Source organism: Chelmon rostratus, chromosome 2, assembly GCF_017976325.1.
Source record: "Chelmon rostratus isolate fCheRos1 chromosome 2, fCheRos1.pri, whole genome shotgun sequence".
Classification (NCBI taxonomy): Eukaryota; Metazoa; Chordata; class Actinopteri; order Chaetodontiformes; family Chaetodontidae; genus Chelmon; species Chelmon rostratus.
In genome coordinates this window covers 13,474,869-13,491,335 of record NC_055659.1, presented here as the reverse complement: position 1 = coordinate 13,491,335, position 16,467 = coordinate 13,474,869, and the positions used below count along the sequence as shown (strand labels likewise).

General features: G+C 40.3%; 2 protein-coding genes across 2 annotated transcripts; one reads left to right on the top strand and one right to left on the bottom strand.

The window, feature by feature from the left end:
• Window positions 1-289: 289 nt before the first annotated feature.
• Window positions 290-4,046, bottom strand: emp3a (epithelial membrane protein 3a). The gene is made up of 5 exons (XM_041951581.1): window positions 3,929-4,046; window positions 2,332-2,423; window positions 2,057-2,159; window positions 1,746-1,886; window positions 290-1,067 (listed from the first exon to the last, which is right to left on the bottom strand). Exons 2-5 carry the CDS (start codon window positions 2,407-2,409, stop codon window positions 892-894), a joined length of 498 nt encoding a protein of 165 aa, XP_041807515.1. The 5' UTR covers window positions 2,410-2,423; window positions 3,929-4,046; the 3' UTR covers window positions 290-891.
• Window positions 4,047-5,127: 1,081 nt separating this feature from the next.
• Window positions 5,128-15,258, top strand: si:dkey-264d12.5 (coiled-coil domain-containing protein 30). Its single transcript, XM_041951594.1, is given in 21 exon segments — window positions 5,128-5,358; window positions 6,512-6,688; window positions 6,790-6,910; window positions 7,515-7,726; window positions 8,174-8,269; window positions 8,522-8,593; window positions 8,718-8,883; window positions 9,232-9,303; window positions 9,801-9,916; window positions 10,967-11,083; window positions 11,416-11,514; window positions 11,656-11,778; window positions 11,958-12,056; window positions 12,205-12,302; window positions 12,418-12,556; window positions 12,742-12,854; window positions 13,165-13,306; window positions 14,111-14,247; window positions 14,385-14,502; window positions 14,864-14,925; window positions 15,009-15,258. Coding segments are annotated over 21 exon segments (2,496 nt in total). The 5' UTR covers window positions 5,128-5,343; the 3' UTR covers window positions 15,211-15,258.
• Window positions 15,259-16,467: the final 1,209 nt, after the last annotated feature.

Below are 16,467 nucleotides of genomic sequence, written 5' to 3'. Positions count from 1 at the left end.
GTAACACGTCATGCTGCATCTGACAACCAGCCTATCTGACTGCCTATCTAAAGGTGTTAAATCATAGGGAACAACAGCAGTTTCTTTTATGTTTCTTTGGAAATATCTTATTGTCATATTCATTAAGTTCCTCTATTCTGCAGAAACAGGCTGAGCATTTAACAAGGTAAACAGCAAACAAGACAAAACAATGAGTAATTAAATGATGAAGCGGCCACACCCTTTTGCAACCACAGTCCTCAGGATTGCACCTGCACTGTGTCATACATAAAACACTTAATACAAACAAAACAGGCCTTACACAGACTTAGCTCTTTAAATAAAGGGATGCATAACAATGCTTGCAGAGAGCTTGCTTTTTTAATAAGTGACCACAGACGTGTAAAAAATACAATAAAGTCATTTGAGCTCTGTATTGTCCCACCATGATCACAATAATACATTAAAGACAACAAGTTAAGCATTCATTACCAAATGTTAGGATGTCACAATCCTTCATGCAGCACATTCACACGAGTTTTGTATCTTAGATCAAGAGTTTTAATGTCTTTCTTTATCTGGACTTGAGTGAAAACAGTCGCATAAAGGCAGTGGATGGAAACAAACTTTTATTCGCATGTTGTCTTGCTGATTTATCTTGAAGTTCTGTTAAGATTTGTGATACATTTGGAAGGAAGCCCAACTATTGTGTCTCACAGACAGAGACGCCACCGTGATGACGCAACTGTCTACATATCGTGTAGCACAGTTGGGCGGATCTTGAGTCAGAAAGAAAACAGATCAAGAGGTCTTTCGTTCTCAGTCATCCAATTTCTTCTGCTTGCTGTCAGCTGGGGAATGGTGTAAGTGAGCAAGGAGCATCACGCTTGCTTAAAAAGAGGTTTTTCGACCTCACTGCTTCTTGCGCAGGTGGACATATAGGACAGCACTGATCAGGAGGAGAGGGACACACAGCCACGCCAGGATGAAACAGTAGCCGAAGCGTCCTTTGCTCAGATCTCTGGAGTCATTTAAGATCTCCTTTCTGTGGAAGCTGAAGATGAGGCAAGCGGCAAAGGCTGTGAAACCTGCGAGAGTAACACATTAAAACATTTTAGCTCAAGTTCTCTTCTCACAGTCATCACAGTGTTTAACTACACATTAGGGATTAATGAGACTGCCTTCCTAAATATTCAGTTAAACCTTTTCAGAAGGGATAAGACTGACATTGCTCTGTATTTCTCATATTGTCAGCCAATGCCACAAAAAGACCAAAACCACAATGTGTCAGTCCGCTTCTCAATTGTCTGACTTCCCTAAACTGTCTGTGGCACTGAGCCTCAAGCCCATTGGTTCTTACCGAAGATGTTCATTGTAATGAACGTCACCCAGTGCAGCACTGTGGTTCATTGATGTGCTTTTAATCCTTTTTGAGCGACAATTATTCTTGTTAATGGGATAAATACGTTGTTGGTTTGGATCTTTTCAGCAGCTTTGTTGACATTAAGAAAAATATAGAATGTAGTCCGCCTAACCCTTTGAACACCAAATGTGGGTTACTTCCTTCATTAATAAAATATGACTACAGTAAATAGACATTCATAAAGAGTCGAAAATTGCAAAGAAGACAAGCCAAAAAAATCACAAGCACAGTTAAGTTGGTACTATCAGTTAAAATTTTATATCCTTAACGGTCCTTGAAAGAGGGAAAATATATATATATATTTTCATTTGCAACATTTTATGTGACTTAAGTCTTCAAACACCTGCAAAGGCCTGACAGAGGCCTGTGAAGTAGAAGAGTCCTCCTTTGGACATAGTGAGCAGCTGACCCAGAAAAACCAGGAAGGAGATGGAGGAGAAGACCACAGAGAGGACCATGAGGGCCTGGACAGACTGCAGCCAGTCTGGGAGAGCAGGTCAGAGAACAGGCGTGAGACACTGACTCACAAGCAAAACTCAAAGCTTCAGGCAGTCATGGAATCTCCAATCATGCAGAAAGTCAAAATATGCCCCATAAATAAACAAATCGGCATGTGCATGTACACGCAAGCAAGCATGCAGTCAAATACTTTACCGCTTTCACTGGCAGTAGCACACAACCAGGTGTCTGTGGCATTATCATGGAAGCAGTTATACCAGAGGTCTGTGATTTCTGAGTCAGTCCATACCCACCAGGACTGCAGGAAGACAGAAAGAAAGAAAGAAAGAAAGAAAGAAAGAAAGAAAGAAAGAAAGAAAGAACAGCACAGTGCACAACACCACAGTTAGTAAGTTGATGTGCAACATTTTTGTGATTTTTGGGGCCAACTTTAGTTACGTCATACAGGTATTATCTACTGTTTGTCTCACCTTCTCCAGGGTGGCGATGAGGAGCATGGCCAAGGTGACCAGATGCAGGACGGTTATTGATATGAGCAAGAGGACCATGGCTGTCTTGTGTCCTGTGTACAAACAAACCTGTGATGTTATTGTGATCATGGGATGATACCTTTACAAGAGAAATAAGCCTGAAACATCCATCTACGCTACGACAGTTGGTTCTGCTTTGAACCCAACATCTCTGTAGTCAAAGAAAAACCGTGAGCCACTGCTGTACACCATCTCTCTGTATGTCATTTAAAGTGTCTGGCACATTTCTGGAGGCAGAGCCCTGAAACAGTGGCCTCTCTGTCTGCCTCTGGAGGAAACTCTGACCACTTTCATCATGCCTCTCAACATCTGCACTGACAATCTCTGCCCATTTATCAAGCCACAAGTGTGCCAGACAGGGAGGATTTCTCCCTGACTTCAGAGCGTGTCCAGTCTCAGAGGAATATATCGCAACATCAGCTCCCTGTAACTGTTGTAAACAAACTTGGAGTCTAAATATCTACCAAATGCCTGACACAAATGAATCTAAATCCAGGGACAAAATTAAACCTACAGGATAAAGGATGACATCTATCATTACACTCTTGGTTCAATAAGAAAAACCTACAGCCGTCTTCTCAAACACTTCCACTGATGATCCACACAGACAGACAACTTTTGTGAAACAGCTTTTAGTTCAAATTGTAAGGACAGTTGAATGACTCATTGATTTTATTTAAATCAGTGTTGTGACTTTTTCCATCAGAGACATTTGTGAGGACATGAGAAAAAACGGGAAGTCACATTATTAAGTAATAGTTTTGGGTTTCAGTTCCCTCGGATATAGCTGTTAAAATAAGTAAAGGATTTGTATTTTCTACTTACAGTAAGAATAATAATAAGGAATTCTCATAATACCTGAATATAGCGCTGTCTGCTGTTTTTCTACTAAATTATATGTAGCCAATTAAAAAGGGAGTAATGTGCAGGTGAAAAGAATAACATTTTTTTAATCAATAAGTTGAAATATTTGCTGTGCATTTGGTAATTTTGCTTCTGACGCTAGAAAGTAAGGCTGCTGCTTAGTTTTTCCAAATCACTGAATCCATGTTCAGATCATGCTAGATGTAGATGTTCCCTTTTCCGCACTTCCAACCTTCAACTGTACAGACCACTTTGACCTATGGGAGTGGGTATTCTACGCCTTGCACATGTTTGTCTTTCCCACCCAGCTCTGTCCACAGAGGAAAATCACTGTTGCTATTAGACTGTGGACAATCCTGAGAGGCATGTGTTTCATTACGTACTGCTACATCTGGTTTACCTAACAGTGTGAGGCACTGGGCACAGACAGAAGGAAAGTCACGGCGACAGAAGTTGAATGCATGTCGTGGAAGAACAGAAATCTGCATAAATGTTAAAACAACATCATTAAGGACTCTTTTATTAGCGTTTGATCACATTCGGGTGCAACATGCATCACATTTGGCAACACTTGTATCATACTAAGCGGTACGTGTCAGAAAATAAAAGAAAATCCAGGCATATCATTTCTGTTTAATCCAACATTACTGAGATGTTTTGAGGACGTTCTTACCCTTCAGCTTCAGTGCCTTTTGAGTCAGTTCAGTGGTTTTCTTTGATTTTTTTCCCCCCAGTTGCTGCTATCCTCCCTCTGCGCTCTCTCTGTCCGCACAGACGTTTTAGCTCCAAAACTTGGAGAGAAGGGTACAAAAGAGGAATGTGGAGTTAGATAGGAGGAGTTCTCAACACCCATTTCCTCTAAACTCTCCCGGCCCTCCCCCTCAAATGTGTGGTCTGGACCAGCTCAGCACCAAAAATAACATTCCTCTGGACCGGCACAAACACAGTACATTTTCTCAAAAGCTGCATAGCAGACATCCAATCTGCATTAAAATTTGGAACGCAATATGATGAGGTAGTGTATGCCATCATTCAGACTCTGGTCAAGGACAAACACAATCATGCAGTAGAACGTATTTGTCATGACTAACAGTGATGTGTGGGCTGTGTTGATATTAAAGCTTTTTTGTGCCAGTGCAACACGTGTACTCGTGCTGTTCATCCAGCTTGGCATGAAGTCCACCACAGTATTCCCATAGTGCAGTGATTGAAGGGCAGGAAATAAGGGCTGATTACTGCCCACTTTTCATTGTAAATGTGCAGGAAGTGTCAGACCACCCAAGACACAACACACACTGTTTAATCCCAAATTAAATCTTTGTAAAGAATATATGAATTTACATTAAATGTACAGGTTGCAGTAAAAAAAAGGGGAGGAAATCTTTTCAATCAACAATACAGTATAGTAAAAACGAAACTAATACTTGAAAGTAGGTACCTCAAATTTTCCTTAGAATAGGACTTGAGTAAAGGCATTTCATTCCACCACTACCAGTAATAAAGGTATCCCATATTTTTACTCTAACAAAAAAGGCCTTTTTTAAAAATTGACAATTACACAAAGAGTCGTTTTTACTGACGTTTACCAGTGACTTTAAACTATTCACACTGTTAACGGTCCCTCAAGACTCCTTCAAGGACCCATGGATAGCTCACAATCACAGTGCGCAACAGTCAACAGTACCAGAAATAACAGAACCGCGCACCACCAGAAACCACAGACAGCGGCATGCCTCTGCACATTCCTTCAGCGTCAGCCCACAGTGTGTTTTCACTCTTTGCCGCTGGTTTTGACGAAAAAGTTTCGAGTATCTGATAACTCTAAGCTTGTGTCAAGTTGAGCGCGTGCGCAAGTTAGTAACGATCCTTTTATTACCGCGGAACAACGGGAAGACAACAACAGGCGACTCGCGTGCTCGCTTTACGTCGCGGTGTTTTGGAACGCGAGGCTGCTTTCTGTCTCAGTGCCTGTGAGAGCTTTTCGCTGTTTGGAGTCGATGTCGGACTGTTTCTGGAAAGAAAAAAAAAATTGCGAGTGTAAACCACGAAGAAGAGAAAGTGAGAAAGTTGTTTCTCACGGCGGGAGTAATGGATCAACGGGAGGTACCGAACTCATTCTACTTTATTGGTCGTTTAGTGGGCAGCTAACGTTAGCTAAAACATAAACTTATCTAGCTAGCTAAAATCTGGGACCATCACAGTCATATGCGACAGATGTGACATCTGATGAACTTTACCGCTGCAAAGATGATGATGAAATTCACGTAACTCACTCCACTTACATGTTGTTTCTTCATTTTGCTCCCCCTTAAGCTAATTTCAAGGTTGAAAACATAATTTTGGTCCACGCTGTAGCACTCAGGATCGGTATGATGTTAAAATATTTTGTTGAACGTTTCTTGCCTGTTTTATGCATGCGCCATTGCGTCAAATGGAAATGCTGTATATGTCTTCATCAGCATCATTTACTTAAGGAGTTCTTAAAATAATTGTGACACATTTTGCATTCTTGGAAAACTTCAACTAGAATTTAAGATAAAGTTGTGTGGATTGCAGCAGGTGTGGCTGCAGATCATGCGATTACAATGAATGAGGTTTCAGGGGTAAACGTTAACATACACGGTAAAGAGTGGAAGAAGCAACTCAGCAGAAATGTATTGGCAGTCCCAGCTGTCCATACTGAAGGAAACAGCTGCTCTCCAAAATACGCAAACAACTTTAGCCTCAGCCAAGAGATGTGTCAGTTCCTACACTCCAGTTCAGAGTTGGGGAGCTGTCATTACAAGATTTTTTCACAAGAATCTTGTCGTCTAGATATGTAACGTGTGAGCATGATCAGTCCCAGGAAAAAAACACAAGGACGTTATATTGTTAACTTATGTATCATACCTTGCTTTTTCATCGGTGCTTCTTGCCACTATCCCCTTTGCGGCTGTAACACTTCAAATTTTGCATCTGTAGGATTAATAAAGGGTTATATTATCCAATTGTATATTATCTTATTTTAAGATTGACGATCGGTTTATCTTATCCTAAAACGCTGTTTATGTCATCCGTTTCTCTTACTGATCTGAAGTTGCATGGTGAAATGTAAAAAATGCATCTTTTAACAATGACATCTCATCCACACAGGTAAAATTACATAATGTTCATGTTAGAGACTTAAAGGAAAGATGTAAAATGCAAGTAGTCAGAGGCAATAAGCCCTTTCAAAGTATCGGATAAGATGTCCACATGTCACTCATCCGGTCTCTAGGAAGAGCTGGAGGAGATCGCCACATGGTTTAGTGAAGAGGGACTTGCTCCTGACTCCCCTAAGGAGGCTCAGCTGTGTTGGTTATGGCGTGCCCTCCGGTGCACAAGAAGACGCCTGAGCAGTGTGACGTGGGATCTGGACACCCAGCGCTCACAACACTCAGCAGAAATGGCTGAGGTAAGTTATCCGTGACATCAGAAATCAGAAGAGCAAGAATAAATGAAGGTCTGAGTCCATTAGTGACTAAGTCACTGGTTTTCTGTGTATTTGTCTGTAAGGTACGCAAGTCCTTGGAGCAGATCCGAATCTTTACAGAGCACAAAGATGTTTTGGCACAGGAGATACAAGATGAAAACGATCAGCTCAAGGACCAACTGCAACGCCTAATGTCTCTTCAAGGTTGAACATTGTTGCCTGTATATCACCTGCAAATACGACTGATACAAGTGATACAATTCAATCTTCTGGATCTTTATCTGCACTATGACAAAGTCTTTTAAGTATTTTCCAATGGATTAATAGAACAGATTTTAAGAATATACGGCTGGTGTTCTTCTCAGTTATTTCAGTTATATCAGCTGTCCTATTTTGTTGGACAATTTGCTAAGACGTAAATTAAAACACATTGTCATTCATGGAGTTAGTCCTGTTCAGAACTGTCACATCCACTGTGTCCCAGATGATTCCACAACAAAGCTCAGGGAAGCGGCTTTGTGCTGCTCTTTAATGGAAGTGGAGTGGCTAACCAGATGTACCTTTGCCAAATCAACCCATTCGTCTTCATCCTTGAAGTGTTCTCTGATGTAAAACCAAAAAATACTGTTTGGAAACACTTCAGATATAGTATTCAACCCTGATTTTTCATCCTTGTGACGCCTTTGTGGCTATCTCTGGGTAGTGGTACTTCTAGTGCCTTTTTGGGACCCCAAACACCCTTAGTCAACAAAATTTCTGATTTTAAACATTATAAATCTTGCTTTTTTACCATTCTCTGTTGTGATAGATTGCCAGATAAGCGAAGTGGCTAAAATGCTGTACCAGCAGGGTCTGACAGAGTTGATCCACAGCAGCCCCAGTGAGCAGGTGGCCTACCTCTTGGTGGAGAGAGCCTCCTTACTTGAGACAAGTGAGGTTCCTGACAACCTGACAGGTGACGGAAACACAGCCAGCCTGCTGGGGACCGAAACCCAAGTGCTGAACACCCGTGCACACCAGGTTAGACGAAGAACATCGTAAACTTGAGATCCTTGTGTTCGTTTTCATCTTTATTTGATCATGGACAGTTAAGAGAGATGGGAAAGTTGGTGTAAAATTAAGAGACATGGGTTATATGTCGTCGTTAAAAAGTTGAAAAGGGTGATTTTTAGCTTTGATACTTTAAAGAAAAAGAGCCTAAATGATGCAAAGCTCTCAGCACTCTTAGGAATGCATGTCATTTTCATTATATGAAAAGATAAAGCAAACACCAGAGTTGAGATAGAAATAATGCTTCTTTCCCCTTTAAGTTTTCTCTTTTGAAGCATGTGATCCCTTGTGTGTAATATTTCATTTGTAATTACAACATCATTAAGTCAGATTCATTTTTTCGAGTTAAAAGGGCATGCCTTATACATTTCTCTGTGGTCAGATGACTTATTTGTATCATCTTATGTTATTCCACAGTCTTCCCACAAGGGGGCACCACGTCATGGCCAAAGCTCATGGAAGAGACTCTTTGGACTCCACAGAGCTTCCCAGAGCAAACATACTTTTATTCCTGTATGTCCTTTTATCTTTATCTAATGTTACCGCATCACCAACCTAACAAGCACTAAAAACTGAACTCAGGTGTGTTGTAAAATCGCAAGACAATCAGCTACACTGACTTTATTTTGCATATCCCAAGGTGCACGTTTGAATGTGAGGATCTTTTTGCATGTTTTCTGTTCAAAAACCCCTGCATCATCCACATTAAATGCAACCTCTTCTTTTGTTGCAGTGTTATTGAGCACTGCTACCAGCACATGCTAGGGAACTTTGCATGACAGAGGGAATTCAAGATACTACACAACTGATGCATTTTGATCCAGAGCACTTCTCAAGGTGTCTTATCTGTTCATGCATGCATTTGTGAGCATTCTAGTTTGTACTCACTGGTTCTCTTCATAGTGTTGTTATCACTTTGATGATGGTCATTTGGTCAGTTGCTCTTTCCCTCTGTCTTTAGGCTGAGGCCAGTCATTTGGCTGGCAAGGCAAGCAGTGTGGAGAGGCAATGTTCTCGCCTGGAGCGTGACCTGGAGGAGGGCTCCCGCCGGCTGGCCATGGCCCACAGTGAGATCCGGCGTTTGACTGATGAGTTGGAGTCTGCTCATTTGACTCAAAGAGCTTATGGTGAGAGATAGTAATCGGCTGTTTATAAGCATACAGTGTCGTTTTCAAACAGATTTCTCATGATAATGCAGTAGCCTGCTGTCACCACTATCGCAGTGCTTCCTCTGTTATCATTAAATGAAGGTGGCCACCACTGCTAGAAAAGAAAGCAAACACACAAACTCTCAGCAGAATCCTTAATAAATATTGTATATTAGGAGCTTCACGAGTTATGTTAACGTCATAAAATATCCAAAAAGACTGAACTAAAACTGTAATTTGTACCAACTTCCACTGCCCTAAATTGAAAAAAACTGTCAGAAACTTTGTGAAGAGTACTGTGGAAACATCTGTGTTTATGTTTTTTAGAGCCCGAGCTGCAGGCTGCACAGCAGGAGGTAGAGCAACTCAGACAGGAAGTAGAAAAACTGAAGAAATACGGTGAGAATGATTTTTTTCGTGTGTATTCTTGAAGCTGTTTTCAAATAAGTTGTTGAGTGTAGGGGGAAAAGGGAGAAAAGATCTGTGATACAATCCTCACACAGCTCAGATTCATCTGGTTCTGTGTACGCGCTTATCCTTTTCAGGGCCAAGAGATTATTCTAGCATGCACTGGGTGAGAGGCAAGGAGCACCCTGGACTGGTCACCAGTCCGTTACACACATTCACACATATATTCATACATAATTTGCAGTTGTCACTCACTGAGCCATTGTACTACCTTAGCTCTCATCCTCACAAGTTAGTTTATAGCTTTTGTAAAATCACATAAAACAGAACCCTAAAAAGTCTTGAATATGACAGAACTTGTTTGCATTTTCAGTATACATCATGTTAGAAAACCTAAAATCGACCGGCATTTCACATTTAACAGTGTTATCCTTTAATATATATTATTCATAATCTGATGAGTTTGTTATCATACTGTCTTTTAAAAGAAATGGTGGAACTGCGAAAGGCCAAAGAGCTGAACGATCGTCTGGACCTTGAGATTCGAGCCTTGAGGAACAGGGTACGCTCTTTGGATGCTGAGAAAAGTTCTCTGCAGCAGAAGGTAAGTTACCTGCTGGACAAGGTATTTTATCAGCAAACACTACTTATAAAATCAGAACATACCGGTGAGATAACACCACTTATAGGAAGTTTTATTCTCCACATTTATTTTGCAGCACAGACTTTCGAGTTTCACAAGTTTGCATTCATACAACTGGTAGGCACCACATGTTCAACTTTTCTACAATAAAATATTTATGGATCAAATTCTGGCATTGTGGCTTGTGGCAATAATATAGCTTTCTGTCCATAATCACAAAGCAATCGACTGATAATGTTTACAGAGCATTAATTGTGTTATAGCTGAGACCTGTGTTTATTGACCACAGCATGTGTTCATTGTGGATTCTGCAGTGTACATTGTTGACAGCTGCTGTACAACAGTGTGTACTTAACAGCTGATACTTGTTGACCACATGGCTTTCCTATTTGCTCAACCAGTGGAGTAGAACACTGAACAAATGACACACCTGTGCCAAGCATAATTAACCATGGTGTGACAGTGTGCTGTGAGAACACTTTTGAGGAGCATCATTTTTGAAAATGAAATGTTTGTTCTGAATGACGGTTGTGTACTGAAACACATAATCATATATTTGTTTTTATTTGTGTTTTTGTAATGTGTGACACTGGTAAAGATACAGAGAAATGTGTTATCATGTGACTGTGATGTAGGGTGGGAAGAATTAGCTGATTATTCAATTGACAGAAAATTAATTTGCCATAATTTTGATCATTCATTCATCTTCTTCAATTAAAAAATTACCAAAATTCTGGTGGTTCCATCTTCTCAACTTTGAATGTTTATTTCTTTTCTTTGTTAGTAGTAAACTCAGTGTCTTTGCGATTGAGTTTTGGACTAGTAGTTGGACAAAACAAGACTTTTGAGTACATCAACTAGTGATATGGGAAATTGTAATTAGCATTTTTCAGTATATTTTCATATGTTACAGACCAAATGATTAATTGATTAAATGAGAAAATATCCGCAGAATGATCAGGAATAAAAATGAGTTGCAGCCCTACTGTACAGCATATGTATTTGTCTCAGGTTGTATCTGTGCAGGAGACGGTGGAGCAGCTGGAGTCAGCTCTGCAGGAGCAGCAGGCTGAGCAGCAGCTCCTCACTGTACAGGTTCAGGCCAACCAAGTAAATGAGTTCTCTAAAGTAAGTCCCACTACAGAGATCCCTGAGCATTACATCTAAAGTGACAGAAAATGTGCCCATTCTACAATCAGTCTTGTAACTCTGAACAGAATGTAACTCTATATCAAACAGCTGCAGATTTAAATCATTATCAGCCTTTTTTGCATGTATTTTAAAGGAAAGATCCCAATTTAATTTAGGCGATAGTAAACAGTACAGACTAGTTGGAAAACTGAGTTTTTCTGCTAAATCACCAGTACAATCTTGTTCTTGTAATGTTTCGAAATGACACACCTGATAGATGCAAGTGCATGTATGTCTTGTAAAGTACCTTCTTGTTTCTTTTTTTTTAGTCTCAAGTCGCAGAGCTGGCACAGAGCAACGAAACTTGCAGACATTTACAGGAGGAACTCACTGCTCAGATAAGATGCCTTTTGGAAAAGGAGGAATCTGTGAGTACAGATAGTAAAATAATGCGTTATATGGATAGTTTGTGTGGCTGTCAAACACACAACAAAATGCATTGTGAATGCGGACCATGTACTGAGACAGAAATTTGGTGCATATATTGATCTGAGTGTAATGTTTCTCAGGTTGCATCTCTGCAGAGGGAGGTAGTGCGGCTGGAGTCAGCCCTGCATGAGCAACAGCAGCAGGCTGAGCAGCAGCTCCTAACCTTGCAGGTTCAGGCCAAACAAGCTAATGAGTCAGTTGAAGTAAGTCTCACTGTATAAATCCTTGACCATTACATGAGAAAAACACATCTGCTTTAAGTGCCATCACTAAATCAAACAGAGCAGGACAGGATCAAACAGCAAAGGCTCAACACAGTTTTTAAAACTTCATGTGCATAGCTCTATGCACAGTGTCAATGTTGATCTTGTTATGTTTCCAGTCCCAGGCAACTGAATTGATTCAGAGCAATAAGATCTGCAGAGATTTACAAAATAAACTCAGCAGTCAGTCGAGATGCCTTTTGGAGAAGGACTCAGAAGTGAGTAATTCAGTATAGTAAATGATTTATTCAAATGTTTCAGACAATTTAAGACAAATTCATTAACAGATACTGTGATTTATTATTAGAGAAATGTGCTATAATGCCCTTTCTTCCCTATTACAATATGTTTTTCTTATCCTTTCAGATACGTTCCCTTAAGCAGCAGCTCGATAATTCTCATAAAGATCTGGAAAACCTTATAGGTATCATCTGCACCAAAGAAAGTCATCTTCAGCATCAAAAGTAGGATATTCTACCCCCAGACACTATCCAGCAACTAGTGCATGTGCATGCTACTTCTCAGTGTTGCAGTATCACTTAGGTAAGTGAAGGTTTCTATGTGTGTGTGTGTTTGAAGGCTGTGGAAGCAAAAAGAGGCAGATGCACAGAACTGTGAAAACACTCACTGTCAGCTGAAAGACTCCTTTGCAACAGAGGATGCAGAGCTACAGACACAACGACAGCTGCTGCAGAACAAGGAAAACACACTGCATAAGGTAGTTCATATACATATTTTCTACTAATTGATCATTTATCAGGACTGTGTCTGGTTGCATGTTATAATGTCCATTCTGTTGCACTGTTGACAAGTGCAGAAGGACAGAAACTGTTGTTTTAACAGTACTGTATGCACGGATCATTTTATCCCTGTGACTGCTGATGTTTTTACTTTGGACTGCAGGAGTGTCACGATTATCAAGAAGCAGTGAACAGTCTGTTGGCCTCCCAAGACAAGTGCGAAACGTTCAAGAAGGAGATCTGTGAAACCCTTAAATGCCTCGACAAAGAGCGGAGGTAAGAGCTCCATTGTGCTGCTGTCAGCTGAAATTAACAAGAAAAGAAAATTTAAACTTGACAGACACTGCAAAACATGGTATAAAGCCAATAAAATGTGTATGCACACCAAAGACTTTTCTTCATCCATGAGATGACACTGACAGTGTATGACAGTATGTGACATGTCCCTTCACAGCATAATAGTATCTGTCAATGATAATAATAATATGGGTGTATAACATGCTGCTTTCTTATGCCACAGTTAAATCAGCTTTTTGTATTCTGGATTCATTGTGTAAGTTATATGTTATTTTTGTATATCTTACAGTAAATACCATGAGATGAAGGAAAAGCACAAGGCAAAACTGTGTCGAGCCAAACAGAAATTTGATGATGAAACCACATGGCGTGATGAGAAGATCAAAAATCTAGAACGAGAACTGTCCCTGTGTTCGCATTCATTAGCAAAGGTAAATCAGCAGCTTTGTCCTACTTCCCACAAAAGAAACCAGGATGTTTGAGATGTATCTTGTTTAAAATTCAGTTTAATGTTATTTGTATCCATGTGTAGTATTTCCATCTGTGTTAATATGAGTATGTTTGCTCTGTGAAAAAAAGTATTTTTTTGTTTCTAAAGCTATCGCACAACCCTGATTCCAAAAAAGTTGGTACGCTGTGTAAAAAAAACAGTGCAATCATTTGCAAACAAATTGTGTTCACTGACAACAGTTACAAAGTGTTCCTGAGTCTATGTAGTAATCTCCTTTATACAATCATGTATTCACAAAGTGGTGAACCTCGCTCCATCCTTGCATGTGAACCACTGAGCCTTTCCAGGATGCTCCTTTCATACCCAATCATGATACTATCACCTGCTACCAATAAACCTGTTTACCTGTGGAATGTTTCAAACAGGTGTGTTTGGCACGTTCCACAACTTTTCCAGTCTTTTGTTGCTTCTGTCCCAACTTGTTTGAAATGTGTTGCTGCATCACATTCAGAATAAGCAAAAATGTACAAAAGCCAGTGAAGCTGACAAGGTAAAACATTAAATATATTGTGTTTTCACTGTTTTCAATTGAGTATGTGTCAAAAAGGATTAGAAAATTATCAGTTTTATTTATGTTTTATGCAGCGTCCCAACTTTTTTGCAATCATGATTATATAACTAAATAATTGACATGCTCATCATCCCACTCCAGAGACTGTTTTCAAATAAACTGGATTAGATAAAATTTGATGATGAATGAAAAAGTTAAAATTGTCTTTCCCAGGAAAAGGAGCTTACCATAAGCATAACTGTGGAAAATGACAAACTACTTGTTGAGAGGAGAAGGCTACTACAACAGCTAAATGAAGAGGAGCACAACAAGAAAGACAGTAATCTAACTGCTGCTTTGTCCAAATGCAGGTACTGAACTTACACAGTCAATACCTAATTACAGGATGAGTCCACGCTCAATATCTCCCCGCTTCGGGACAATCTCATGCTTCATACTAATTTAGCTAATATGTGTTCACTGTAGAGATGTTTGTTTTGATCTCAAGGGTGGATTTTCTAGAGATGGAAAACAAGAAACTTGGAAACAAAGTACTCCACATGTCCAATCAGCTAGCAGTCCTGGAACGCAGCCTGCAAAACATGCAGTCACCTCACTTTGCCAAGGTACCAGTCACAGTACGTCTATAGTTGTGAAACTGTAATGCCTCACAGACACCAGAAAACAGTTGTTGGATGGATTGATCATGGCAATCCATCCAACAGTTGAGACATTTCTTAAAAAAATGTGTCAACATGGCATTATTCATTCATTCATGATTTATCCTCTGGGAACCATGAATGTCTGTACCACCAACCTCATGGCTAGCCATCAAATAATTTGACTCTAGACCAAAGCGTTTGACTGACTAACACTGACAGATCCACGTTGCTGTTCCCAGACCCACGTGAGCTAGAGAAACCAAGAGAACTATTTTTTTTTCAATGATTCGTAATATTAATCAAATTTTTTTTGTTGTTGTTTTAGGAACTAAAGAAAATATCTCATCCTGCTCAGGTTTTTACATCCCTCCCTGTGTCAACTTCTAGGTAGGTGCGATCGTGAACTTCAGAACAACCTGTTTGCTTGCTTAATAAAAACAATTAAATGTGAACTTTGATTGGGTCCCTAGTGTGATGATGCCTGAGCCGTCAGAAATGCAGGGTGTATTGGACAATGCTCAGCACAAGCAAACAGACATGACTTCTTCCCCTCACTGCTTCATGTCTGGGCCCCTGTCTCGATCAGCAGAGATGGGCTACCTGAACCTGACCTCCACTCAGAGCCGCTCAGACCGCTCAGCTACTCTGGCCGCCGACAGTGCACGTTGTTGACATTTTCTGTCCATCTGCAACATAACTATACTGTACAGAAAGAATTTTATTTGTAAGTAATTTTATTTAATAAACAAAATAACAAAAGAATTTCCTTCTCTGTTTTTTCCTTTCCTTTCATTTTTTTTAAAATTCATACTAAGCACAATAAAAATAAGGACCTTCCCAGATCTGAGAGCTTGGTAAAGCCATTTCACCACGTAGCTTTGGCCTATGTAGAAATAATTTCCTTATCAAAGCGGTTTTATTATTCCAAATAACTGATGAGATAAGGCTATCAAGCTTTTTGAAAAAGATCTTTGAGAGGAAGAATAGAATGCACTAAAATAAATGTTGCAGAAAGGCTGGACAGAATAGATAAATCAGGGCTCCCAGGAAAACTGAGGCTGTGGTGTTTGCAGTTTAGCTTGTATCCTAGGTTAATGTGGCCAATGTCAGTATACAAAGTTCCATTATCAGTAGCAGAGAGAATGGAAAGGCTAGTTAGCTCTTTTTTGAAAATTGTTGGGTGCTCCTAGATGCTTAAGCAATGTAGCTTTGTATGGGAAAGGAATGCTTCAGCTGCCAGTATCCAGTCTAACAGCGGAGTTTAAATGCCCTAAGGTTAGGACAGAACTTTTATTATCTGGGAGTAAGGACATGTTAGTTAGCAATGTGGTTCCGAATCCTACTAGGGGGAGGAAATGAAACCAAAGGGCAGCAGTGCAGGAGGCAGAGGCAGCTCTTAGGCATGCAGAAATAGTCGGAAATGTTCAATTTGGCCAGGGAGGCTTGCGGCCAAACCAGTGTGGAACAAAGCAGGTCTAAAGGAGAAAAGAAAGCTTGGAGTGGAACAGGTGCGTAGGCAGGAGGAGTTGTTAAGGGGGGCAAAAGCAGTTGGTCAGGCCAAACAGGGACAATGGTTGAATTGTGAAGGTGTTGAGAAGAGGAAACTTAGTTGGAGGGACCTGTGGAATATGGAGGAAGGCCGTATTAAATTTCTGATAGGGGCGACATACGATGTGTTGCCAACCCCGCAGAACCGAAGACTCTGGGTACAGGGCGACCAATTGTGTCCGCTCTGCTCAGGTACAGCAAGTTTAAAGCACATTTTGTCAGGTTGTAGAATTAGCTTATCACAAGGCCGGTATACATGGCGGCATAATCAGGTGCTGAGAAACTTAGCTGCAGGCATTGAAGAGAGAAGGAAGCAGGTGAATTCTGGAAGTTCTAGAAAGGAGAGGTTAGTTGTGCAGTTTGTTCGAGAGGGGGAGAAAA

Bases quoted from the DNA above. Each gene is read 5' to 3' on its own strand.
- emp3a (XM_041951581.1), bottom strand. From the start codon at position 2,409: ATGGTCCTCTTGCTCATATCAATAACCGTCCTGCATCTGGTCACCTTG. The intron at 1,887-2,056 runs GTAAAGTATTTG...CTGCTCTCCCAG, and splicing joins TGCTACTGCCAGTGAAAGCG to ACTGGCTGCAGTCTGTCCAG. The intron at 1,068-1,745 runs GTGTTTGAAGAC...TTACTCTCGCAG, and splicing joins CCTCTGTCAGGCCTTTGCAG to GTTTCACAGCCTTTGCCGCT.